This window comes from Staurois parvus, unplaced genomic scaffold (assembly GCF_062004578.1).
Source record: "Staurois parvus isolate SC_StPar_1 unplaced genomic scaffold, SC_StPar_1.0 ptg000184l, whole genome shotgun sequence".
NCBI classification, from domain to species: Eukaryota; Metazoa; Chordata; class Amphibia; order Anura; family Ranidae; genus Staurois; species Staurois parvus.
Genome location: NW_028317980.1, coordinates 7,122,501 through 7,149,552, shown reverse-complemented (window position 1 = coordinate 7,149,552; position 27,052 = coordinate 7,122,501). Strand labels below are relative to the sequence as shown.

The following is a 27,052-nucleotide window of genomic DNA, read 5'->3' as shown; positions in this document are numbered from 1 at the left end:
CCACGCATTAAGATATTGCTGCAATCGTCAGATCATGGGCAGTAATTCTAGCACTAGACCTCCTCTGTAAATCTAAAGTGGTAACCTGTAAAGGCTTTTAAATCGTCATCTATGAATAGTAACATTTACATCGTGTGTTGCCGTTGCACGGGTACACGCAATTTTAAAGCGTGACATGTTTGGCATCTATTTACTCGGTATAAACATCCTCTTATATTTTGCAAAAAAAATGGGTTAAGTATTGTAGTTTTTTTTTTCCAATACAATTTTTAAAAAAGTGTATTTTTTTCCAAACATTGTATTTGAAAGAACCGCTGTGCAAATACTTCGTGACAAAGAAAAATGCAAAAACCACCAATTTATTCTCTAGGGCCTCTGCTTTAAAAAAAATATATAATGTTTGGGGTTCTAAGACATTTTCTTGCAAAAAATACTGATTTTAAAATGTATACAAAAAGTGCTATAAATGGCTTGCAACTGTAGTGGTTAATAGCGTCTTTAGACCTAGAAGGGATGGGAGGTCCAGTTGATCAGGTGACCACTGTGATTGGCTGTCAAAGTGGTCACATGATTGGGAACCAGTCCCACTTTTTTCCAATCCTTAGTAGAGACAAAGTGCTAACTTTGACACTCGGTCACTGTGCTGGGAGCCAGCAGTGAGCACGCTTTCAGCATATGTGCATCATGCAGGATCATGTGGGGGTTTACCCCTTTTCTGCTGCACATATGCATTCTGTGAGTGCCAAGAGGTTGACTATATCTACAGTATATTTTCTAAATATACCATTCTGTTTGTATTTGTACTTGTATCCCTGATGAAGGGGTAGCTTGTGACCCCCAAAATGCATTTTTTTTTTGTTCTGCAAGAATTTAAGTATCTTGGATTCTCTGAATAAAATCAAAAACCACTCTCTAAATAAAATTATATAAACACAATTCCCCACAGCACCATCAACACCTTTACCCCAAAAGATGTACAAAAATTAATAAGCAGAAGATGCTATAAAATAAGTCCTCAATAATAAATAAATACGTGCAGTCCAAACCCTATAAGTCCAAAATTAGATCAAATCAAGTTCTTCTCGAGTAATAATGTGTTCAAAAAAATCAGTGGCTCTATAGTATTGAGGTCCGGCGAGACTGCTGCACCCAGGGAAGGTGCGAGACTTCATCTGCATGCTCGCCAAACCACAATTTGACAACACCAGCTGTGTGAATCAGAGCATTATGGTCTTAGTAAATGGCGCTGTCTTTGGGAAACAATGTCTGCACCATGGGGTGCACATGGTTGACCATATTTTGTACACAGTCGCTGGCAGTGATTCTACCTTTCAAGGTAATGATGGTGCCTGGAAAATACCAAGATATGGCTGCCGAAACCATGATCGCCGCCACCATGCTTTACCAATGGCACAAGACAGTCCTGGTCGTAAGCTTGGGACGTGTTTGCCAAACGTAAACATGTCAAGTGGTTGGGAACAGTGTGAAGCTCGATTCATTGGACCATATTACAATCTTTCATTGATTGATAGTCTATGATTTATGGGTGTTGCACCACTCCTCTTTGAGCATTGATATCGGTCACTAGCGGTTTGGCAATTGCAGCTCGCTCATGAATGTTTTGCCTATGGAGTTATATTTTCCAGCATGCTTCACTGTATACAGTTGTCCTAAATAAATAGTTTTTTTGTTGCAAAGTTTCTTATTTTGAGGTCCTGCCGGTGACGGCACTTCCTTCTGACAACATTAAGCCACTGCCTCATAATTAGCAAAAAGGCTGTTAGGCTGCCATGTATCCTCTTTTAGGCCCCTTTCATGCAGGCAATCCCATCAGCTCTGCCTGTCAGTTTTTCAGGCGGACTTGATTGGATGGTCCATGTATCTCTAGGGACCAACGGGTGTAAATGGACTTGAATCCGTTTTACATCTGTCTACCTCCAATCAAATGGAAGAGGATCTGTCCTCTTCCGTAATGGCAGGTCAGATAGGAGGTAGATGGTTGTAAAAAGGATAGCTGGTCCATTTACACCTCGCTGCCCATAGAGCAGAGTGGGCATGGTCTGTGTCTGCTCTGCATAAACTGAGTGAACATGGACCTGTCATCCGCCCACTTTGTTCTGCTCAGCAGGGGATCAGTGGAGAGATCTCCTACTGAGCAAGCAGATTTGCCCCATTTGAAAGGGGCCTTAGTTGGCTGTTGGGCTGCCTATTGGTCTTTCAACAGAAACAGGTTCCATTGTTGGTGTCAGTGGGTAGAACTCTGCCTTAATTTTGGTGTCAGGGAAAGGAATATTGCCCCATCATTGCTGATGTCTCACTCTCCCTTTCAGTAGGAGGAATAGTGCCTCCTATCAGATAAAGGCAAGCAAAGGGCCACAGTTTGGAGACCACTGGACTAATCCAACTCAGCTACCCATGCAGCATTGCCAGACAGTGCATGTCCATTTTTTGAGACATTCTGGTGCATTGCCAGCCGATTCATTTGAATAGGTGGCCTATGACAATGCACCACAGTGTAAAAGTGTGCACCCAGCCTAGGACTTGGTTAAGGTTGGTGGTCGAGGCTTGTAAAGCATTTTTTTGTTTCTTCCATCAAAAGCTTGCACCCATTTCGGGAGTCATGGGATGTCCCTCCGGCAGAATTTTTTCGTTATCTTCAATTGCGGAATTGGCTGACCTAACTTCGGGGCACTTCCACTTTCCCATACCAGAAATCTGCCTTGAGCTGCTTTGCAAACAGCATCCGGGCGCCCCTGTTCTTATTTCCCTTCTTTATGCAGCTTTGAACAGACGCTCGGCGTATACTTCTCTCTCATATGTCACTCAGTGGAAACGCGACCTTAGGGCAGTCATGGATCTGGAGGACTGGAATAGGGCCTGGTCGCTTATAGCTAAATGTTCATTTAATACGACCACGCTGGAGGCGGCATACAAGGTTTGGTTTTGTTGGTATTGGGTTCTGGCTCGTTTGGCCCAGGCGAACCCTTCCTACAGTGATCGATGCTTTCGAGGTTGTAGCTATGGTGGTGATGTATTGCATATCTCGTGGTCATTCCCGAGACTGTTTCGTTTTTGGTCTTGTGTGTTTTGGTCTCCTTTTCACCTTGTTCAATCTCTCCATACGCCGGGATGCCCGGTATGCTTTGCTTCATTGTCCCATACCGGGCCTCTTGGCTCATCAGCAGAAGTTGGCTTCCTATTTGTTTTTGTCGGCCACTAGAACAATTGCTCAGGTTTGGAAGAGCCCGTTTGTCCCTCTTCAGGGGGTGCGGGACCGTATGACCACTATGATGCTCAATGAACAGATATTGAGTATTTGTAACGACTCCCAACGGAAATTCTTGAAAATATGGGAGCCGTGGTTGCAATATGCCTTTCCTATGCTCCCCCCGGCTAGTCTGGGGTTGTGATGTTGGAGTTCTCGGACCCCTGCTCTTGGTCTTGTTATCTTTTTTACTTTTGTACTGCTCTTTCCTTTTCTTTTTCTGTTTGTTTTTGGTGTGGCAGTGGATGGCTGCCTTTAGTTTGAGTTACTGTTGATGTTATACTAATGGTTTTTGTCATTTATGTGCCATTGATAGCCCCTGTGTGGGCACACCTTTTGCTCTGTTGGTGTTAGAGCACTGTTTTTTTTAATTTTTGTTTTATGTGCAATTGATAGCCCCTGCGTGGGCATGTTTTGTTGCTCCTGTCTTAAACTTTTTATAAATTAATAAAAACATTGAAATACAAAAAGCTTGCGCCCAAAACTATCATTGCTGGAAACCAATGATTCCTTTAAACTCCTGAGAAGAGCACAAGCATCCGAGTAGTCTATAGAGCCAGCCAAATTCCCAATTTTTAGTTTCCTCGCCATTGGTTAAAAGTTAGCGCAGTCATGGTTGCCATGAGAAATGCTGCTCTTTCCTTTGTTCCTTCCTTTTATTAATAAAGCGTATTGTGTCTCATCTCTCAAAGGTATCACAGGCTTCATTAGACGCTCGTTAAGCCGGCATAGACCGAGCTCTTCGCCTCAGTGTAGAGAAGGGGAAAATGCAGAAGATTATAGCCGAGCTCAGACGAGCACTCTCCGCCGAGCTCGCACAAGATTAATTAGTTTGTCAAGAAAACAAGCAGAAGGGGCTCGGCAGATGTTATGTAGGATATCTCCTCGGCCCTCAGGTATTGAAATATGGAGACGAGGCGGGCAAGTCGCTTTCATTGTGGAGATTGTCTACAAATGGAATGAGATTAACCTGTCAGAAATTGAACGGGGACTTGGCGGATTGGAAATATTTCTCCTAGAGTGACTCCTGTGGACTGAGCGCAGAGCCGGTCGGAAGTGTTACATTATTATGGTGCGCTTAGCAGCGGAGAGCCGTTGACAGTCTTCGAAAGTCGTTTTCAGGGCCGTCGCTCTGCTGGGACGGCGTGCATATGTTTCTGTAAACTTCCAATCAACACAACACCTGTGCGTTCAGGCTCTGTTGAATGTAGCTGTTCCTTGGCTGTGACTTAGTCAACCGGCCTTCCTCCTCTGCCCCAGGATTTGGGGGATTCCATCAGGGCCTTATAACGTTTGCTTAGTGAATCTATGTGAAGAGAACTTGGAGGAGCCTCACCCTTGACAGAAAAAAACAAATACTGTAGCTGATGACTTTTAATTAAAGGACACTTGCCTGTCTAGGGATCAGGCCCTGTTCTCACCTGGGCCAATTCTTTGCCAGTCTTTGGGTCCCAGGCACCAGCATCTCTACTGTGAGAAGGCGGCTTCAACTCCTTGTGGCTTCACAACCAGCTTCTCACTGTACATTCTAGAGCCACGCTGCACTTTGTGAATGGAAATCGCAGTCTCCTGGGACCTGTGATGTATCCCAGAAGGCTGCAGGCAAAGGAGGTCTGAAGTGGAGCAGAAGTGGAAGGGGTCCATATCAAAACTACCAAATGTGGTAGAGAAGGTCTGAAGTGGAGCAGAAGTGGATGGGGGTCCATATCAAAACTATCAAATGTGGTATAGGAGGTCTGAAGTGGAGCAGAAGTGGAAGGAGTCCATATCAAAACTACCAAATGTGGTAGAGGAGGTCTGAAGTGGAGCAGAAGTGGATGGGGGTCCATATCAAAACTACCAAATGTGGTAGAGGAGGTCTGAAGTGGAGCAGAAGTGGATGGGGGTCCATATCAAAACTACCAAATGTAGTAGAGGAGGTCTGAAGTGGAGCAGAAGTGGAAGGGGGTCCATATCAAAACTACCAAATGTGGTAGAGAGGGGAGGAGGACATAAAGCAGAACGCCCCATTTTGGGTAAGGTTCTGCTTTAAGCTTTGCCCACGCAGGGCTAAGGACCAGCTCTTTTTAAAATGACCATGCCCTAGCACTAGTTCACTTTAATCCTGGTCCCCATAGCAGCTTATACTTGCTTTTCCTTCATGCCCTTATCACTCAGTTCACTGTATAGAGACAGCCCTGTGCAAATACACCCATATGAAAAATATATTTGAAATATATTTTAAAAATATTCTTTTCAAATATATTGGCATATATTTGAAATTCTACAATATTGGCCATATTAGATATATTTCAAAATATAGTTCAATAAAGATATATATAAATACTTCATGTTGAAATGTATTTTTAAAAATATTTTTCATATAATTTGTAATAAAAACGCATTTCAAATATACTGTGTCTTTAAAAATAAAAATCTACATTTTTGGAATACATTTACAAATATATGTAAAAGTATATGTTAAAATGACTTTTTTTATATGTTAAAAAATAGATTTAAATAAAATATATTACTTCCTCCAACCCCATAGCAGAAGGTCTGTACTTTGTATGAACAAAGGGCTGGGAGTAAAAGTTGAAAAAGCCTGTGGATTGCACCCGTGGCCCATTGATTGCAAGAGAAATGCTACTTAGGCCGGCCATACATGGGTCGAAATTCGACTGATTTTTCGTCCGAAAATCAAACCTAAGAATAATCAGCCGATTTTCGCTCTGTTAGTGGGTCAATGGCACCGGCCAATTTTCGTGGTCCCTCCCCTTTTTGGCGGTCGGCATGTTTGAAAATTCGCGAAAAACAACGGATTTTAGACTCAATGATGATCAAATTGTACGATCATTTTCCTGAAAAGAATATGTGCATGAGCCGTGACGTGGAAGGAATAGAAGTTTCGCCTGTTATATGGGGTGAACTTTATGACTTGGTTGGCCGATTTTCTAAATCATTGATGGCAACCATCGGATTACCGAGCGAACTGCGTTTTTGATCGGAGAAAAAATCGTTCGGCATTCGAGCCATGTATGCCTTCCATTAGGCTTCAGTACAAAAAAGTACTACATAAGATCAGTGTTGCTGCATATACTACTTTTTCGCAAAAGGTCACATTAAAGTCCAAGCTAACCTTTTTGTTGACGTTTTCCTAAATGTAACGTATTTGCTGAATATTCTTATGTTCTGTTATATTTAAGGTCAGTCTGTTGAGTGTAAGACAAGATGACATTTCACAGAGCAGACACAGACAATGCACAAAAGTCCTACTCCAGGAAACGTGAACATTTTTCCTATGCAGTGAAGCTGGGCCCACAACTGCTTGTTTAGGTCCTTGGGGGATGGAAAAGTAGATTTACCTACCCAATCCTGCATGCTGCTGGACTGGTCCCCACAGTGTTCCTCCCCCACACTCTACCGCTCTAGGGTCCTGAATATATCAAGACCAATGCGGGGGTCTATAGCCCAGCACTGGATGTGTTGGCGCTAATTAGCCACTGGATTGCTTTTACAAGTAGTGGAAAAGGACATCCCCCTTCCTCCCGCCACCTTCAACAGCTTTCAGGCTCTCCTATACCACCAGTAGACCCGAGCGACCAGCCTGTGTTTCCACTGGCTGATCATAGAGGTAATCAGAGACTGGAACGGCTCTGATCGCCTCTATGATCTAGGAAACCAGAAGCGATGAGCATACATCACTGCCGGATGTAAATAGCACCATTTTTAAATAGGGAAAGCTTTTAAGGGCAGATGAGACATCTGGGGATCTAATAGACTACAGATCTCTCCATAAAGAGTACCTGTCACTGCCTATTGCTATCAAAGGGGATATTTACTGTATATTTCCTGTGATAACAATAAAAGTGATTTAAAAAAAAATTAAAGCAACAGTGTAAAAAATGTAAAAAAGTTTTAAAAAAGTTTAAAGTGCTCAAAAAGTCGAGCGCACACATTGGTCCCACAAGCACGCAAAAGTGGTCATCCCACACACAAATGTCAGAATGTGGGCAGTAATTCTAGCACCAAAATATAAATAAACACCTTTTCTTTATACAAAATCAAGTAAACATACAAAATGTCCCCAATGTCTTAAACACCATACGTAAAAGTCTTTTCTTCTTTCAAAATAAATCTCTTTCTTAGTCCGTGAAGTTTCCAATGCTCATAAACCTCAAGAAAAACAAACTCAAAATAGTGTCATACCCTTTATAAAATTAATTTGTGCCACTCACTGTGAGTCATGCAAAACACAAAAAACTAGTGGAAAAGAGGAAAAAAAAAAAGTGTGTGTGTGTATATATATATTCAAATTCTCCAAACTTGATAACACTCCAATTGTGTCCACTGCACTCAAATGTGTGTAAACACACTAAATACAAAGACCCTTAAGAAAAAGTCAAAGGAAGTGACAAAACGCGTCAGTGATACGGGACGTCTGACGCATCGACGTTCACCGAAAGTGCGATCACAGCCATTTTGGAAGTGGGAACATGTGGTTGTTCCCTTGCTTCACTTACAAATTGTCTCTGCCATGAGGAGCTGTTTTCTCCAATTTTATATGTAAGTTACTGAATAAATTTGTATTACACTTTATCGACCATATCTAATTGCGGATTCATTTATGAGGGAAATGGAGGAGAGTTCTAAAGACTGAGTTGGATCCTGAAGAAAGATGTCATCCTAGCCTAAGATATGCCCTTCTGATATATTTATAGGGTAATTATTCACTGCTACAGGAGTCTGAGTGTTATATTGTAATTTTATGGGCTTAAGGTGACCACTGTCTTTGTATTTAGTGTGTTTACACACATTTGAGTGATTCACGGATTTGTTGCAGTGGACACAATTGGAGTGTTATACATATATATATATATACATATATATACATATACATATAAATTTTTTTTTTTTTTCTTTTTTCCCACTACTTATGTGTTTTGCATGACTCACTGTGAGTGGCACAAATTAATTTTATAAAGGGTATGACACTATTTTGAGTTTGTTTTTATTGAGGTTTATGAGCATTGGAAACTTCACGGACTAAGAAAGAGATTTATTTTGAAAGAAGAAAAGACTTTTACATATGGTGTTTAAGACATTTTGTATGTTTACTTGATTTTGTATAAAGAAAAGGTGTTTATATTTTGATCAACTTTCAAGAGTGGAAGTGAATTACTTTTTCTACAAGAGTGGGATTTATTTAGTTAGTCTTGTGCTAATTGATAAATATATGTTAATTCTAGCACCAGACCTCTTGTTTAAATCTAAAGTAAGTACTATTTACTTGGCATAGCATCAACTTTTATATTTTACCAAACAATCGGGCATTTTATTTATAATAATATAATATATTATAATAATATAATAATATAAAAATAACGCACTGAGCAAACGGTTGGCGCTATATAAATCTTGTAGTATTATAATAATAATATATTAATTTTTATAAAATTTTTAAAAAAGTGTTTTTTTTCTTTTAAATTGCATTTGAGAAACCACTGCGCAAATTCAGCGTGACATAAAAAATTGCAACACCCACCATTTTGTTCTCTAGGGCTTCTGCTTTAAAAAATATGTAATGTCTGAGGGCTCTAAGTAATTTTCTAGCAAAAAATACTGATTGTTACATGTAAACAAAAAGTGCCAGAAAATTCCTGGTCTTAAAGTGGATAATCATTTTAGTATTAATATTTAGATGTTTGTATAGGCCAGTTGGGATTGTGTCTTTTTCCGACCAGTGAAAAGGCGGAAGCGTTCCTGCCCTTGTCTCCACGTACAGGTCCCTTATCTCCTCTTTGACAGTTCTGTGAACAGTAAGCATATGTTCTTGAAAGGGTGACAGGACAGTGACAGTTCAGCGTTTGCCGCGCACATTGCAAGGTCCACTCTGAAGACATCGGGTCTCATGCATCACCTGGGAAAACGATAACAGGATGTGGATCCTAATTGGAAGTGTTTGAGAAATTAAAGATTTCCTCAAGCTGATAGCAATAATAAAAAGAATTCATTTTTCTACTGGTAGAATGAATGAAAGAAAAGGGCATGTCAAAGTCGCACTGTGCCGCAGTCCGCATCATGCTAGGGTTGTAGATTTAAAAAAAAAAACAGCTTTTTGTTTCTGAATTTTTTTTTTCAATATAAACTCTCTAATCCCAGGGAATTTTCATCTGGTCACATGATGAGCGGGGTCGCTCTGCCTCTTCACCAATGGCGGTGGTGGGCGGACCTAATTGCTCAAAATAAGGAGGAAAAAAGCGCCTCTAGGTGCAATATGTAACGGTATTTATTGGAAAGCAATGTAAAAGCAATCACTTGCGCTAAACCACTAGGATGGAAGCACGCTCCCTTCTCAAGCTTCTCAAGAGCTTGAGAAGGGAGTGCGCTTCCGCCCTTAGTGGTTTAGCGCATGCTCCGAAACGCGTTGCTTTGCATGCTGATCTCCGATACGTCATCACGCTGATGCCGAAGTTGTGCTTCAAGGTGCACTCCAGACGCCATCTTCAGAGACTTCACATGCCGGCCGGCTTTTCTGTGACATCCATAGTCTCCTGTAGTGCGGACACGGCCAGTGCAGCGAGGACTCGGCTATTACTCCACATACTAGGATCTGGGGATCTGTATGCGCTGATTTCTTCTGCTTTTAGTGGTTTTGTGTTTCAGTATTTTAGTATGAACCTGAGGGTAAGGTATGTCAATGACCCTTGGGCTCACAGGAAGTGGAGTCATTTAACCTGGAAGAGGAACGCCAGCTATCGCACAGAATGGAGCATTCATTGGGGACAGCTCCAGGGAAAAGTATTGCATAGAGGGATTTTATTTATTCCTGCAAGTATTAAGCCGGCCATATTTCTTTCCTGCAATTACCGGTTGATGGGGTAATCCCTCCAGCGGAGCCATTGTGTTCTCCTAGTGGGGAGAACACATGGTTTGAATCTTGACCGGTTCAACAGGTCCCTACAAGTATCCCCCTCCCTCCCGCCATCTTCAACACCTTTCAGGCTCTCCTATCCCACCAGTAGACCCAAGCGACCAGCTAGTGCTTCCACTGGCTGATCATAGAGGTAATCAGAGACTGGAACGGCTCTGATCACCTCTATGATATAGGAAACCAGAAGCGATGAGCATACATCACTTGTATTTAAACAGCACCGTTTTGAACTAGGGAAAGCTTTTAAGGGCAGGAGACATCTGGGGATCTATTATACTAAAGAGTACCTGTCCCTGCCTATTGCTATCACATGGAATATTTACTGTATATTCCCCGTGATAACAATAAAAGTGATAAATTAAAGCAACCGTGTAAAAAATTTAAAAAAGTTTAAAAAATCCCCACTGCGCAAATACAGTGCAACATAAAAAATTGCAACACCCACCATTTTGTTCTCTAAGGCCTCTGCTTTAAAAAATATGTAATGTCTGAGAGTTTTAAGTAAAACTCTACTAATTGTTAAACAAAAATTGTCAGGAAAAAGGCCTGGTCTTAAAGTGGATAATCATTTTAGTATTAACACATGGTTTGAATCTTGATCGGTTCAGCAGGTCTCTGCTGAACTGGTCGAGATTCAAACAGCTTATGGCCAGCTTTAGTGATGGAAATGTTTTTTTTTTTATTCATCAAAACTGGAGTTCGACTTTAAAAGAGAACCCCACTTTTTTCCTGTTTTCTACAGCCCTACCTAAAGCCAGCCTGCAGTAGATGGTCAGAATCTAGGCTGGTTTAGCAGGGATCGGCTAAGATTTGAACCATACATGGGCAGGCTGAATGTACTCAAGTTGATCGATCAATCAACTTGGGTACAACCAGCCTGTAATATTTTACAGGGATTATTGCTATCGGCTATAATAGCCACAATCGCTGTGTTCTCCTGGCCCCCTTCCCCCCCTCCGGGAGAACAGAATGGCTCAATGGAAGCGTTTCCCCCATCAACACTGACCTGTGGTCGCAGGAAAGAAAATTGCTCCATCTATGGTCATCTTTACTTCCTGCGTGATAGGATGCTACAAGACGTAAAGAGATGGGAAATGTCCCTGGTGGAGACAGACAACACAATAAAAGATAATACTGTGGATGTTCAAACCTTCCCAACTCTATCCAAAACTAAAAAAAAAAAAAAGTTTTGACTGGAGTTGACCTTTACAACTTTTCCATTTTAATTTAATTCTTGGTGACAAGGCTTCTTGAAAAACAACCTTAGACACAGCTTTATTACATTTCGGATCCGCGCTTTTTTTCTTAAATAGTCATAAATTGAGACCAACAATCGAGAGAGCCACTATGGGCGCCAGTATCTCCGGCACCAAGACTTCCATTAATCCATAGTCAGATTAATTGCCGCGGACTTACTGTGAATACAAAAGTGCCTCTGTGCATGCATTCTGCCCTCGGATGAGAAGCTAGTTGAGGAAGTGATGATGTCACGGGCTCAAGGACACCGGCAAGGTCATTTGATTAGAGAAGAAGGATATCGGGGAATCACTTAATGGCAGATTTGCGGAGGGGGCTGGTCGATGAGCTCACCCAGCTCTGCTTAGTATCCAGGGGAGTCACATCTCCCAGCCACAGCGAGACAGAGCAGCTTTAATTAAGTGGAGTAAACTGCTTTGTGTGTGGGATGCTGTTTCACAGGATGCTGGCATGGGGCCAGTTATAAAGAAAAGACACAAAATTCGCTTTCCAGCTTTGTATTCATGAAATCAGAGAATGCCTACAGCAGTTACAGACCAAAGTGTTTTCTGTTACCATTACATTTTATGCTTATGTTGATTATATCTTAGCAAAGGTCTGTGTTAGGTTCACGTACTGTAAATAAAATCCAAAGTGTGTAACATTATTTTATAAGTATTACGCTTTGATTTTGCCTTAAAGTGTATGTCAAGGTAAAAAAAAGTAGCAATGACATCTACTAATGTAGTAGTTTCCCTACTAGTGACCTGCTCTGTAGCTACACCCAGGTACTTCCCAACCCACCAACATGATCAGTCATATAGACTTCAAGGTCTCCAATCTTCATTACAAAATGTATTGGCTGCATTGTCTAGGGAGAGTGGTTTAAGGGTACAGGATACCCCAAAACAGATTCAAACATCTTCCTGCTTAGTAGATTCTTCTAGTAACTTGTGACCTGTGCCACAGATCGGATGTTGAACTCCTAATGCCTCAGCCAAAGTGGACTCTGTAGGCCTAGATAGGATAGTAGACCACCGTTTAGTATCTATTGTCCTCTGCTACAGACCAGGTTAGGGCTCTTTTAGATGACTCTCACTGGCCAGATGTGGAATTTTAAGTCATGACAACTATGGGCCAGGGGCGGACTGACCATTTGGAAACTTGGGCACTGCCCGAGGGCCCGGGGTCAGTAGGAGGCCCCATGAGATGCCCCTGGTACCTTTTTCATAGGCTTTTTTGAGTTTGGGCAAGGACACGGGCCCCATGATCCCCTATTGCCCGGGGGCCCCATGAGTTGTTAGTCTGCCCCTGCTATGGGCCTTTAAGTCCAGACAACAGGGCAACTAACGGAACAAAATTCTTCTTCAGCGTCCTCCCATGGGTGAGGGCCTGGGAGTCTGTAAGGTGCACCGGAAAAGCAGTGCGGGCCTATGCACGTTCACATTGCACACATGCTCATCTTTCTAAGCAAAGAGGCAATATTAGAAATACTATTTCAGTTCATCGCATCCCTTCGTGAGCGTGCACACACCAATTAGTGTGCACACTTGGCTTATTTAAACTGGTCTGTCACTATTAGCAGTTGATGAATCGTCTTCAGAGTGTTCCAGAGACCAGATTCTCTGTAACTGATTATCTGTGTATGACCTGGCTTGCCTTTGCATTTTGCTTCTGCTCCTGTCTCAACCTGTTCACCTGATTACTCTGACACAGGCCTGTTTACTGACTTGTCTGCTGATTCTGTACTGCCTTGCCCGGCTGTTACTGACCTTGGCCTGCCTCCTGAACTTGCTTGGTTGTTGCAGACTACTGCCTGTCTTCTGGTCCTGCTTCCATCTTCTGCTTTGGTGCCAAGCTGCTCCTGCATCCTGTTTTGAGGACTGCAACTACCAGCTCTGCCCCCTTAGAGTGGACATCACCAGCTAGCTACTCCGGCACTCATGCCACTCCTTGCCCTTGCACTCTCTGTCTCCACCTTCAGGAGTTATGGGCAGGAGGTGCGAGAGAGTCCTTCACAACATTCTAGTCTTCACCGCGTACGCGATAGGTCCAGTATTTGACCCTATCTGGAGCTACGTTCTCCCAGACAGCAGACCTTGGAGGCAACCTCTGGCCTCACATCCTCTCCAGGCAAAACCTGGAAATATTTATCCTCTTCTCCAGCCCACATCACTGGCATAAACCTGTCAATGACTGGCTGAGGCAGAATAAATATTTATAAACCAAAACGTATGTTCTCACTGTAACTGCTGGAGAACACCTCCCAGAAGCAGACAAATGTAACGTCCTTGGGCTTAGGAGAAACGTAATGATCCCAGATAGCATAAACCAAGCTCAGCCTAGCTGTAGATACTAAATTTACACTAGGGACACTCCGGCCTAAGGCAAGGTCCCTGCAAAAAAACATGTGCGGTACATCTCTGCAATGCATGCGCATTTCCCATATCCTATCCCTGCAAGTACAGAAAGATACGTTGTTGTTTTTTGTTTTTTTAAGTCCGCGGAAGTGCAAAAAATGAAAACCTGTAAGTGAACAAAAAACGTGCTAGTGCAAAACCAACACAAAAAAGTGCACTTAGGGGTGTGCTTTGTCCACCCCCCGAAGGGGTAGGATCTGTACCCTGATCCCCCGGGGCACAAAGCTCCTGACAGGGACTAAGGTTCCCATGTGGTCCACCTAGCCAAAAGGCCTGGCGGACCCCTTTCCTTGTGGCTAGCCTAAGTCAGCCACCAAGTACTAGGTCAGGGGGCTCTCCCGAAGAGAGACTCCCTAGGATCAGGGGAGGAAGGAACCAAAAGGCCACACATCCTCCCCCTAGACTTCAGGGTAGGCCCGAAGACCCACATCCTACCAGAAAAAAACACACACATAAGTGAAACAAACGTGGGAGAAAAAATAAATTAAATAAGTAAAAATAAAAAAGTGGCCGTGCAATTGTGCACTGGTTAGACCCTGAGGCCCGTAGCATAAAAATTGCCCTTGACTTAGCCAAAAGGCGTAGCCCTAAAAGGCGCAGTGCAGAAAGTGTTTTGGATCAGTGACCATGTGCACGTTTCACACTTGGGATCCCATCCCCATGTGCTACTAAGAGCACCCCTGAGGCGACCACTCAGGGGGCACTGTTCCGTGGACTCTCTGCCTCCCTGGCCCCTGGCCAGACAAGGTAGATCCATTAAAACCAGGAGGAACTGGGCCCCTCTGGCATTCCTGGGGGAATTATTCCCGGGCTCCAACTGCCTGTGGGCACCTCGGTTTCTGTTCCAACCTGTATTAACCATCAGATACATGTTAATCTACCTGAATTGCCCTCAGCTCTTAAACCCTGTAGTGGGATGACATCACACAGCATTTTTATGGACTGGGTTGTGTCAGCCCTGTCCAATGTCTTTTGTGAAATGCTTCAACCAATCCCATTCTCAGATCTTTACAGCATAAAGACTAATTATTCCTAGTCTAAGATAAGAACCAGGAGGGCTAAATAGGCTCTTTGAGATAACAAAGTCCATTAGAATCTACATGTCTATAAACAATGGTCGGGGAGACATGTTTATTATGTTTGGTGCTGGGATTTGTCCTGGTGTCTTGTGCATCCTGGTCTGGCTGAAGCTGCAAACTGGTAGTTAACACCTTCCATCCTTGTTCTCACTGAGAAGGATCATTCTGTTCCAAAAAAGATTGGCCCAGCTCATGGAATGTCTGTGAACAAGAAGTACTTCAGTACTGCTAACCAGGGGTGTCAAACTGGCGGTCCTCCAGCTGTTGCGAAACTACAAGTCCCATCATGCCTCTCCTTTTTGAAGTCATACTTGTAACTGTCGATCTTGCAATGCCTCATGGCACTTGTAATTTGGCAATAGCTGGAGGGCCGCCAGTTTGACACCCATGTGCTAAACAATCCAGTATTTGCTAGATAAGCACTTCAGGCTATCGAATTGCACCATTTCTGGCCAACCTTTGTTGTACTTAGTGCACCTTTATTAGAAACTATTTTTAAATAGTATGTAAGGATTAGATTTTTATTGATGTGTTCCTGTTGGGGAGATTCACCCTCTCCTTTCGTTCTGCCTACCATTGTCACCAGGACAGAAAGTGATGTGAAGTCCAAAATTTAACAGCCACTATTGGATCAAGTCATTGGTTTTAATTTCTTCTCAGGGTCTTAAATCGTTACATAGTTGATTAGGTTGAATAAAGATACCATCTAGTTCAACCGGAGTGGGTGTGTTTATGTCAAAACCATTTTCCACATCCCTGTATATTGTGCTCGTTAAGATGCCCATCTAAGAGTTTTCTTAAATTGACGCTTCCCGCTGCCACCACCGATTGTGGAAGGGAGTTTAACATCCTTACCGCTCTGACAGTAAAGAACTTCCTACACAGTGTAAGGTTAAACTGCTTCTCCTCCAATTTCATTGAGTGGCCTTGTGTCTTCTTAAGCTCCCTTCATAACTGAGGTCCTCCAGCCCCCTTGTTGGCTTTGTTGCAGAAGTGCCACTTACCGTATATGCATACATGAGTATATTAAACACACTGAATAAATGCATGCATTAGCACGAAAAAAAATGCACCTTTCTTTTCATTCTGCTCTCTTCTTATCAAATGGCAATCAGCTTATTGGCCTGTTCAAAGAGGAAGTAACGAGATCCAATTTGATCATAGTGTATGTCTCATGTGTCAAACACAAGGCCACGGGCCGAATCCACCTGGCCAGGCCAATTCGTGTGGCCCTCCACATCGCCATTGTCTCAGCAGTCGGCAGTAGGAGGGGAGATCAGAACTCCTCCGCCAGATCCTGTGCTTCTCTGTGCAGCCGATGAGAGGCTTGTCTTTGCAACCACACCCCAGCCCCCCCGTCTCAGCAATAAGGAGAAAATAGGAAGACTGAACTCCTCCTAGAAATCCTGCCCCTCTCTGCGCAGGAGAAAACCCAAAGCGTTCCGGAAAAACTCCTTCTTCAGGGGATAAAGCAAAGGTATGCCGTGTATACCATCTGTATTCAACTATTTATTTTTTGTCGATCTATTATCCCCCTGAAGAAGGATTTTTTTCCAAAACACGCTGGTTTTTGTCCTGATGTCTCTACAAAAATTTAAACCATGACAAGCATACTACAATTTTTTATATATTATGGACATATGAGGTTTTAATCATTTTAGCCGTGTGTATGTAATAACGTTGATTTTATTTATTATTGTATTTTGCGTATGTAATGTATTTGTATACTCTGCGGATCTTTTGTAATAAACTTGCCATACTAGCCTTTTATTGAAATTTACACAATTATTATATCTTCCTTAAAAGTCCCATAAAGGGGGTTTTGTACGATTGTTTCAACCCTTTGAGGGCAACCATAATGCTGATGCAGCCCACAATTAAATTGAGTTAGACACCCCTGATGTGTGTATAGTCAAAATGTGTTTCATTTTGAATAGAGTAGAGAAAGGTTATCCCTGTCAGTTTATTGTTGTTTGTGCCCCTGCTAGTTAGATGCACCCTCTGTATTTTCCTGGTCACCAAGACAGAAAGTGATAGGAAACCCAAAAATGTTAAGATAGTCACCAGAACAAAAGGTGGGGAAGGTAAATCTTCCAATGAGGACATTCTTTTCTGTTAACTCCAGAGATTACTTCTCATTTCTTGTTGCATTTGCAAGGTAGGAATTGAAGAGAAATCTCCATAACAGGACACAAACCGTAAAAAATACAGGGATTTTAAAGTGGTATTAAACCCAAAAGCAAACATTTACTATATTGCAACTTACCAATTCTTAAATGTGATGGCTGCACTCATTTTCTTTAATAGGTTTTCTTTTTTCTATTTTCATCGGGTAATTCAGCCAGTAAGTCTGTTGTTTTTCAAAAGAACAAGCTGTCCTGCAGCTGTAGCAGTTACAGAGATAAGGCAAACCATTTACACCGACAGGGGTGCTTACAATGATCCGCTATTAAAAGGATTAAAAAAAAAACCTGTTGCTGCAACTGCCTATAACGTATTCGCTGGAGTTTGGTTTTAATTTATTTCGTATACAGGCGTACCTCAGTTTACGAACGCCTCGGTTAACGTCATTTTTGGTTTACGAATGAAAATCCATTGAGAATATAAAGCCTCGGTTTACGAATTCTTTTCGCAATAGGAACGGATTAATTGGTTTTCAATGCATTTACAAATATTTTTTTTAATCATGTCCCTGTACAGTACTATGCCTTTAAAGTGCACTTTATAAAGAGTTTTGAACAGATAAGACTTTTTTCTGACCTTCGTAACGGATTAATTGGTTTTCAATACATTTACTAATTTTTTTTTAATCGTGTCCCTTTATGCTTTTAAAGTGCACTTTATAAAGAGTTTTGAACAGATAAAACTTTTTCTGACTTTTTTCTGACCTCCAAAACTGATTAATTGATTTTCAATCCATTTACTAATTCATTTTTAATCATGTCCCTGTACAGTATTTATGCTTTTAAAGTGCACTTTATAAAGAGTTTTGAACAGATAAAATACTTTTTTTTAATTTTTTTCTGACCTCCAGAACTGATTAATTGGTTTTCAGTGCATTTACTAATTAAAAAGGCATAAATACTGTACAGGGACATGATTAAAAATTAATTAGTAAATGCACTGAAAACCAATTAATCAGTTCTGGAGGTCAGAAAAAAATTAAAAAGTATTTTATCTGTTCAAAACGCTTTATAAAGTGCACTTTAAAAAGGCATAAATACTGTACAGGGACATGATTAAAAATTAAAGTGCACTTTATAAAGAGTTTTGAACAGATAAAACTTTTTTTTACTTTTTTCTGACCTCCGGAATGGATTAATTGGTTTTCAATGCATTCCTATGGGAAACCGCGCTTCGGTTTACGAATTTTTGCAATACGAAAAGTCCCGCAGACCAAATTAAATTAAAAACTGAGGTACGCCTGCATTTAAATCTGCTAGTACATCCAACACCCCCTTCTTGAGTGATCTTATAGGTTCTTCTTTTGTAGTTTAAGCCAATAAACCTGGTCTGGACATGCCCATCACTGCTAGAGGCACAATGCTTTATGAAACGTACTCCCTTGTAATGTGCATCAATTATTGCCATAAAATAGTAATGAGCTGCTCCCTGCCCAACTTCTGCTACGAAAAGGGAAAAAATGAGACAGAAGTGGTCCCGGGACTTTGATTTTAATCGCCTCCTGTTGTATTTTTATTGAGTTTTTATCTTACAAAACCTTTCTTAATTGGAGAGGGGAAAGGGGTGGACCTGAGTAGGTAACAGTATTGCAAGTTGATTTCTCACTGTGACTGATCTGCTGTAGAACAGTACTGGCAGAGAACTTGCCCACAACGGTCACTTTGGCACACACACTGAAGTTCAGAAAACTAACTGTGCAAGCCCATTGACCATCCTGGTGCCCTCACTCTCTGGGCATGCTTAATGATAATGAAAAGACCGAGTGGCAGAAAGGGGGAGGGAGGAAAACGGAAAATGTCCAATTGAAAAGTCCACTACTAAAGTCCATTGCTGAATAGAATCCAGTGTCATACAATCACTCCTAAAATGACTGCAACCCCTCTAAGTCAGAGTATTGGATGATCCTCTGGGCTCATGTACTGTAATAAAATAAGAAAGAACAGGGGGCGCCACCATCTGAGTGTAGATATTTATTGAACCATGAGAATTAAAAGCCGTTATGCACTTACATGCAATAGGTAATGAAAGGGCCCTTTCTCTACTTATTGCATGCGAGTGCATAACTGCTTTTAATTCTCATGGTTCAATAAATATCTGAAGTTAGATGGTGACGCCCCCTTTTCATTTTTAGCTTCTTACAATAGACTACAAAAGACTTTCCAAGTGATGATCCTAAGAGATGATTCTGAGGTATCCGATCTACCTCTGCATAGAAAGACCACTACTCTCCAGAGCTTTGAGCTGTCATGGTGAGAAGTTGGAGGGGGTCAGTGGCTTCATTATCATGGTGCAATAAATATCTGAACTTAGATGGTGGCGCCCTCTGTTCTTTTTTTATGTTATTACAATAGACTGCAAAAGACTTTCCAAGTAATGAGCCCAAGAGATTAGATGATTCTGATGTCTCCGATTTACCTCTCCATAGAAAGACCACTACTCTCCAGAGCTTTGAGCTGTCATGGTGAGAAGTCGGAGGGGGTCAGTGGCTTAATTCTCATGGTTCAATAAATATCTGAACTTACATGGTGGCGCCCTCTGTTCTTTTTTTATGCTATTACAATAGACTACAAAAGACTTTCCAAGTGATGAGCCCAAGAGATTAGATGATTCTGAGGTATCCAATCTACCTCTGCATAGAAAGACCACTACTCTGCAGAGCTTTGAGCTGTCATGGTGAAAAGTTGGAAGGGGTCAGTGGCTTCATTCTCATGGTGCAATAAATATCTGAACTTAGATGGTGGCGCCCTCTGTTCATTTTTATGTTATTACAATAGACTTTCCAAGTAATGAGCCCAAGAGATTATATGATTCTGATGTCTATGACCTACCTCTGCTTAGAAAGACCACTACTCTCCAGAGCTTTAAGCTGTCATGGTGAGAAGTTGGAGGGGGTCAGTGGCTTCATTCTCATGGTGCAATAAATATCTGAACTTAGATGGTGGCGCCCTCTGTTCTTCTTTTTTTTTTTTTTTTATCCTATTACAATAGACTACAAAAGACTTTCCAAGTGATGAGCCCAAGAGATTAGATGGTTCTGATGTCTCCGACCTACCTCTTACTAGAAAGACCACTACTCTCCAGAGCTTTGAGCTGTCATGGTGAGATGTTGGAGGGGTTTTAGTGGCTTCTTAATTATAAACATTTCCAAGCCCCTTGGAGACCCCAGGGTCACAAACCCTCCTTACTCCCCTTTCTGATCAGTACTGAGCCCTCTAGAGATCCTTCAGACTTCAACTTTCACTAATATTTAAGAAGTTGCTGAAAACCGTACCCTCGTGTCTTTCCATCTTGTAATTTTGGATATATATAATACTTTTCCCGAGGATTCTTTAGCCCCAAGTGCACTATTTTACATTCACATTACCCAACTACGATTTCTGCTCCAAGCTGTTTTGCATGTCACCAGATATCAAGGGGCCTTCTGATGTTGGAATAAACATGAACTCCAGGCATGACCTAGATGTATGTGCGCTGGATAAAATAACACATTAATGGGGGAGCAATCCTAAGAGAGATGTAATCCTAATGCTCCCTGGTATATCATGTTATTAAGTACACGTTGCTATTGATTTTCCCAAGAGCAGCTGGATAATGGAATTGTGTGTTTTCTACAGGGAGGACGAGTCAGGACCCGAGGCAGCTGCAGAGGGAGCCTCCAAATCGCGGTTTCAGAGCCCCCCGCCAGGCAACGGTCCATGGTGAAGGAAAGCGGCAATCATACAGAACCTATAGGTGCGGTATGAAGATATTGTATATAATCTGGGTGTATATTTACTATCCTCCTCTCTGCAGTCAGTATGTAGATACCTTATATTTCTAAAGGACCAGTCACAGTTATGTTTAACCAATTCCATACCGGGCAATTTTACACCTTCCTGCCCAGGCCAGTTTTCAGGTTTCAGCGCTCTCACACTTTGAATGACAATTGCGCGGTCATACAACATTGTACCCAAACTAAAATTTTATTATTTTCTTCACACAACTAGAGCTTTCTTTTGGTGGTATTTAGTCACTGCTGGGGTTTTTATATTTTGCTAAATTAACAAAAAAAGACCAAAAATTTTCTAAAAAACGCATGTTTTTCTTTGTTTCTGTTATAAAAGTTTGCAAATAAATAATTGTTCATAAATTTAGGCCGAGATGTATTCTGCTACATGTCTTTGGTGAAAATAACCCAAATTAGGATGTATTTTTTAGTTTGTAGGAAAGTTAGAGTTCACAAACTATGGTATAGATCTGAATATTGATCAATCCTGAAGTACTGACGGCCAATCTAATTTCTTGAGGTCCAAGAATGTCAGAACAGTACAGATATCCCCCAAATGACCCCTTTTTGCAAAGTAGACAGTCCGACGTACTTCATAAGAGGCATGGCGAGTTTTTTGAAGTTGTATTTTTTTTTTGTCATAATTTTTTGGAAATTAAAAAATTTAAAAAATTAGTTTCACTATTTTTTTTTTACATATTGTCACCAGTGCAGTACAGCGTCATCATATAACTGGCATGGCGGTGATCAGGGACACTGACTGGTGACAGTACGAAAAAAAAAATATATTTCTTTTTTTTATTATTTTTTTATTTTATTAAATTTTTTTCTTTTTTTTTAAGATTTTTTTTTTCATATTTCACTATGACCAAAGTAGTACAATGTTACCATAGTAACATTGTACTACTTTGGGGAAGTGATCAGTATTTTCTTTTTTTTTTTTTTTTTTTTTTTTTTTTTTTTACACAATTAGCTTATAGCAAAGAATTACTTTGCTATAAGCAAGCATTTACCTGAATGACATCGATTCATTCAGGGTTTTTTTTTTTATTTTGTGCTTAGCTGTGATTTGGCCACAGCTAATCACATGACATGTGCATGTGATTAGCTGTGACCATTCACAGCTAGACACTAGTATACAATGGATGGCATGAATGAAGCCATCCATTGTATACAACTGTAATGTGACCTGCTGTGATTGGTCACAGCAGGTCACATGGTACCGGCAACGGGGACCGATACGCAGATCTGTCATCGGCCGTGTCCGAGGTACACGGCCGCTGACAGATCGCGCCGCTGCGCGGCTCTGCAGGATTGCAATCTGCGCATGTGTGGGAGGACACCATATGGCGTCCACCCGGAACACTGATGACATTTGCCGGCCGCCATTCGGCCATAGGGCGGGCGGCAAATGGTTAAAGGAAAACCTACATTTGGGGGATTTCCACCACTGAATTTCTTACCTCCTATCCTGTACTTCTCTCTGCAGGCACTTCACTAAGTCTGTCAGGAAGTCCATAATTTTCCCTCCTATTTCCTATGAGCCTAGGCTGTCCTGAATACACCCCCTGGGGGTGCATCATCCCGCTGGCCTGGGCTCGCAGTACTGTTGGACAGAAAAGCTCTCACAGATTACTATGTACTGTAAGTAGTGATTGTACCGCAGTAAGAACCACCCACAAATGAACAGAAAAAAAGCAGTAAAGGGGTCTCCAGGAGGGTTGGGTGGTGCAATGGCCCCATTTAAGCTGTTGTTTAATAAAAAATGTTTTATAATATACAAAACACACACGGCCGGGACAAGGGGTGGGCAGGAGGGGAAGCTGCCCTGGGTGCAATTGTTTCTTGCAGGGATGGGGGCTCCCTTTGCCAGTTGCTTCTGTTACAACGCTGGATTGCACTGCCAACTCGAAAAGGAAGGGGGGGCCACAGTTTTGACATTTATCTATAACTTTCCGTTCAAATTTTATTAAGCCAGGTGGTGCCCTCGATTAGAATTTCATCCAATCCACAAGAATCAGCCAAAATTCCAACAGTCGATGGCCGGCTTTAGCCTGATTTTCAGCCAAGAGGTCAATTTCATGCAACTGCTAATTTCAGCGAATGAAGAAGTGGATTGCTTTCGCCGGTGTTTCTGTTGCAGAAGGAGCGAGATTGGCTTGGATAGCTGGACGCTTCATCGGTTCACTTTAGAAAATGCATGCTGCGATCTTTAAATGAGAAAATCGCAACATGCAGAAACACCGTTGAGGCTTTACCTTGAAGGCAGAAACAGATGCACACTGCTATAAATAGCTGGGTAATGGCTGTAAGTAAAGCTATATATACATTTCTTTCACACGAACTAATGGGCCTAGTTCTGTGCCCTATCAGTGGCTGAGCCACATGGGATTGACACAGCTCAATGGTGTATAATAATTGACAAACGCTTACCAGACACACCTGGTTCACCATTTCATGCCAGGCAGTTTTAGAACACATAATCCATTTTTTGTCTACAGATAATATTGTTTAGTTTGATTGCTCCTCTAAGACTTGCTCAAAGAGATAACTCCATCACACACCAGAGTGGCATACACCCGGCTCTAGGAACAACTGGTGGATGGTGCTACAGCAATCAGATGAAACTATGTTGTCAGTACTCAATCAATGTATACCCTTATCCTTTTTAAACCCTCAAAAAGTCAATACTTTCTCCCTAGAAAGTGCAATAATACATATACAACCTTTTTGTGAATTACAAAAATGAATAAATAAAATAAATAAATTGATTTTAAACATATAATGTGCAACAAAGTCCCACTATTTAAAAAAGTGTCCAAAAAGAAAGTCCAAAATAGTGTCCACAAATATCCCAAATTTATTCACTCTTTTCATCCACTGAAAGGATTGGCTGCTATTTCATCCAAAACTCACCTCAAAAATAAAAATATAATATCTAGTGCATTACCTCAATAATAATAATAGCAATAATCACCCCGTGCAACCAAAATACACTTCAAAAAAACTTTTTTGTGCAAAAAAAAAAAGTCCGGAAGTGACGAAACGCGTTAGAGGAGTGACGTCAAGACGCACGTACGTAGAACGGAAGTGTCGCCGCGGCCATTTTGTTGGCTTTCAACTTATGGTTTTCTATGGTGTTTGGTTGGAAAAGTTTGAAACCATGTCTGGAGCTGATAATTTTAAATCTAAATATAAGTGATGAATAAAAAGTTATCCCTATGCTTGGAATATTAGTCCTGAGACCCTTCTTATCTCTCTGAGGACCTTGGAAAAAACTTCTTGGAAGATAATGTGGAGGAATATTTTTCCATAGTGTTGTCTGAGCATTTCAATACTCATAGAGGGTAATTATTATTAATATACAGTATTTATAAAGCGCCAATAGTTCGCTCAGCGCTGTACATTACAAAGGGGGACAGAACATGTGACAGAGCAATACCAATACAATGCAAAACATGAGGGGATCGAGGGCCCTGCTCTTTCGAGCTGTAATAGTATTTAGTACTACTGTGTGTTGGTTGATGGTAGACACTGATTTGCAGTGACCACAGAGTGCTCACAGTTTGATGTGTGTGATTATATGCACTATAAGAAAATAATTTTTTTTTTTTTTTTGCACAAAAGGTTTTTTTGAAGTGTATTTTGGTTGCACGGGGTGATTATTGCTATTATTATTATTGAGGTAATGCACTAGATATTATATTTTTTATTTTCGAGGTGCATTTTGGATGAAATAGCAGCCAATCCTTTCAGTGGATGAAAAGAGTGAATACATTTGGGATACTTGTGGACACTATTTTGGACTTTTCTTTTTGGACACTTTTTTGATTAGTGGGACTTTGTTGCACATTTATATGTTTAAAATCAATTTATTTATTTTATTTATTTTTGTAATTCACAAAAAGGTTGTATATGTTGTCAGTACACCTTCTGCAATACAAACCGCAGTTATTGATATTCATTCAGCATGCCATACAGTGCGAAGTGCACTTTGCTGTATTATATGAAGGAGCGTCAAGAAAGACGGTACTTGTTGCAGAAGATTAAGCCCTGGTTCACACTGCTGCGACTTCTCCTGAGACTTGCTGTGATGTGCAGCACAGAAAGTTGCATCACAAGTCAAAACCCATTCATTTCAACTTAGGGAGATAACATAGTTGCTGCAACTCAAGTGGCAGCGACAATAAAATACACTCACCGGCGACTTTATTAGGTACACCTGTTCCATTGCTTGGTGACACAAATTGCCAATCAGTCCACCACATGGCAGCAACTCAACACATTTAGGCATCTAGACGTGGTGAAGACCACTTGCTGAAGTTCAAACCGAGCATGTTGGTGCCAGACGGGCCGGTCTGCGTATTTAAAAAAACTGCTGATCTACTGGGATTTTCATGCACAACCATCTCTAGGGTTTACAGAGAATGGTCCAAAAAAGAGAAAATATCCAGTGAGTGGCAGTTCTGTGGACAAAAATACCTTGTTGATGTCAGAGGAGAATGGGCAGACTGGTTGGAGATGATAGAAAGGCAACAGTAACTCAAATAACCACTCATTACAACCAAGGTATGTAGAATACAATCTCTGAATGCACAACATATCATACCATGCAGCAGATGAGCTACAACAGCAGAAGACTACACCGGGTGCTACTCCTGTCAGCTAAGAACAGGAAACGGAGGCTACAATTCACACAGACTCACCAAAATTGGACAATAGAAGATTGGAAAAATGCTGTCTGGTGTGATGAGTCTCAATTTCAGCTGCGCATTGAGATGGTAGGGTTAGAATTTGACGTAAACAATATGAAGGCATGGATCCATCCTGCCTTGTATCAGCGGTTCAGGTTGGTGGTGGTGGTGTCATGGTTTGGTGGATCCATCCTGCCTTGTATCAATGGTTCAGGGTGGTGGTGGTGGTGTCATGGTGTGGTGGATCCATCCTGCCTTGTATCAATGGTTCAGGCTGGTGGTGGTGTCATGATATTGGGGATCCATCCTGCCTTGTATCAATGGTTCAGGCTGGTGGTGGTGTCATGGTGTGGGGGATCCATCCTGCCTTGTATCACTGGTTCAGGCTGGTGATGTCATGGTGTGGGGGATCCATCCTGCCTTGTATCAATGGTTCAGCTTGGTGGTGGTGTTGTCATGGTGCAGGGGATCCATCCTGCCTTGTATCAACGCTTCAGGCTGCTGGTGGTGTCATGGTGTGGGGGAAATTTTCTTGGCACACTTTGGGCCCCTTAGTCCCAATTGAGCATTGTTTAAACGCCACGGACTACCTGAGTATTATTATCTGATCAAAGTGCAATTCAGTCAAAATTATTGATTCTGCAACCAAATAAATTCCCTTCCATTGATTTAGGCTTAATTGCAATCGGATTTAATCAAACTGAGTCAATCGGCCAGGGCGGAAAATTATCATTCTTTTTGCATCAGTCAGCAGCACTGAGATACTTTGTTCATGGATATGACCAAATTTTGATTGATCGGATTATGGGATTTCATGGTGGAGATGGAGAGATGCGATCACTTACTTACGATTGTGAGTTATGATTGTATCTTGACTATTGAGCAATATTCACTTCCCTGTGTGTGGCATGTTGATTAAAAATGTATTATTCCTATTTTAAGATATTAATCAGAAAAGAAACTGAGGCGTGTATGGCCAGCATACACTTAAAGTGATTGTAAATACCTGATTTTTTAAAAAATTTAAATAACAAACATGTTATATTTACCTGCTGTGAGCAACCCTGATCCTCCTTTTCTTTGTTCCCCCGCTGGCACTCCTGACTCCTTTTCCTCTGCTGAGTGCCCCTATAAAAAGCCCTTTGCTATGGGCGCATTCATGTATGCTCACTCCCAAGTCCTGTTCTGTGTGTCCATCGACGTACACAGCACAGATTGGCCCCACCCCCATAACCCCACTGGCTGTGTTTGAGAGCAGTAGGGGTCAATGGCTCCCACTGCTGTCTCTGAACCAATGAGGAGGGAGAGAGCTGAGAAAGCCGCTGCTCTCGTGAACATTGCTGGATCAAGATCGGGCTCAGGTAAGTATAAGAGACGGGGGGAGAGGAGGACTGTGTGCAGAAGGTTTTTTGCATTAAGGTAAAGAACATAGGCGTGCGCACAGGTTGTGCCAGATTTGCCTGGGCACACCTTAATCACCCCGTGTGCATTACTA

At 41.6% G+C, this 27,052-nt stretch overlaps 1 protein-coding gene across 4 annotated transcripts in view; it reads left to right on the top strand.

The window, feature by feature from the left end:
- Positions 1-27,052, top strand: part of TRIM44 (TRIM family member 44) — a 187,570-nt gene that overhangs the window by 137,778 nt on the left and 22,740 nt on the right. For all 4 annotated transcript variants that reach the window (XM_089677350.1, XM_089677349.1, XM_089677348.1 and 1 more), the window contains one exon: positions 20,712-20,829. In XM_089677350.1, the coding sequence (XP_089533476.1) occupies positions 20,712-20,799 (88 nt within the window). In that variant the 3' untranslated portion in view covers positions 20,800-20,829. The remainder of the gene's footprint in view (positions 1-20,711; positions 20,830-27,052) is intronic.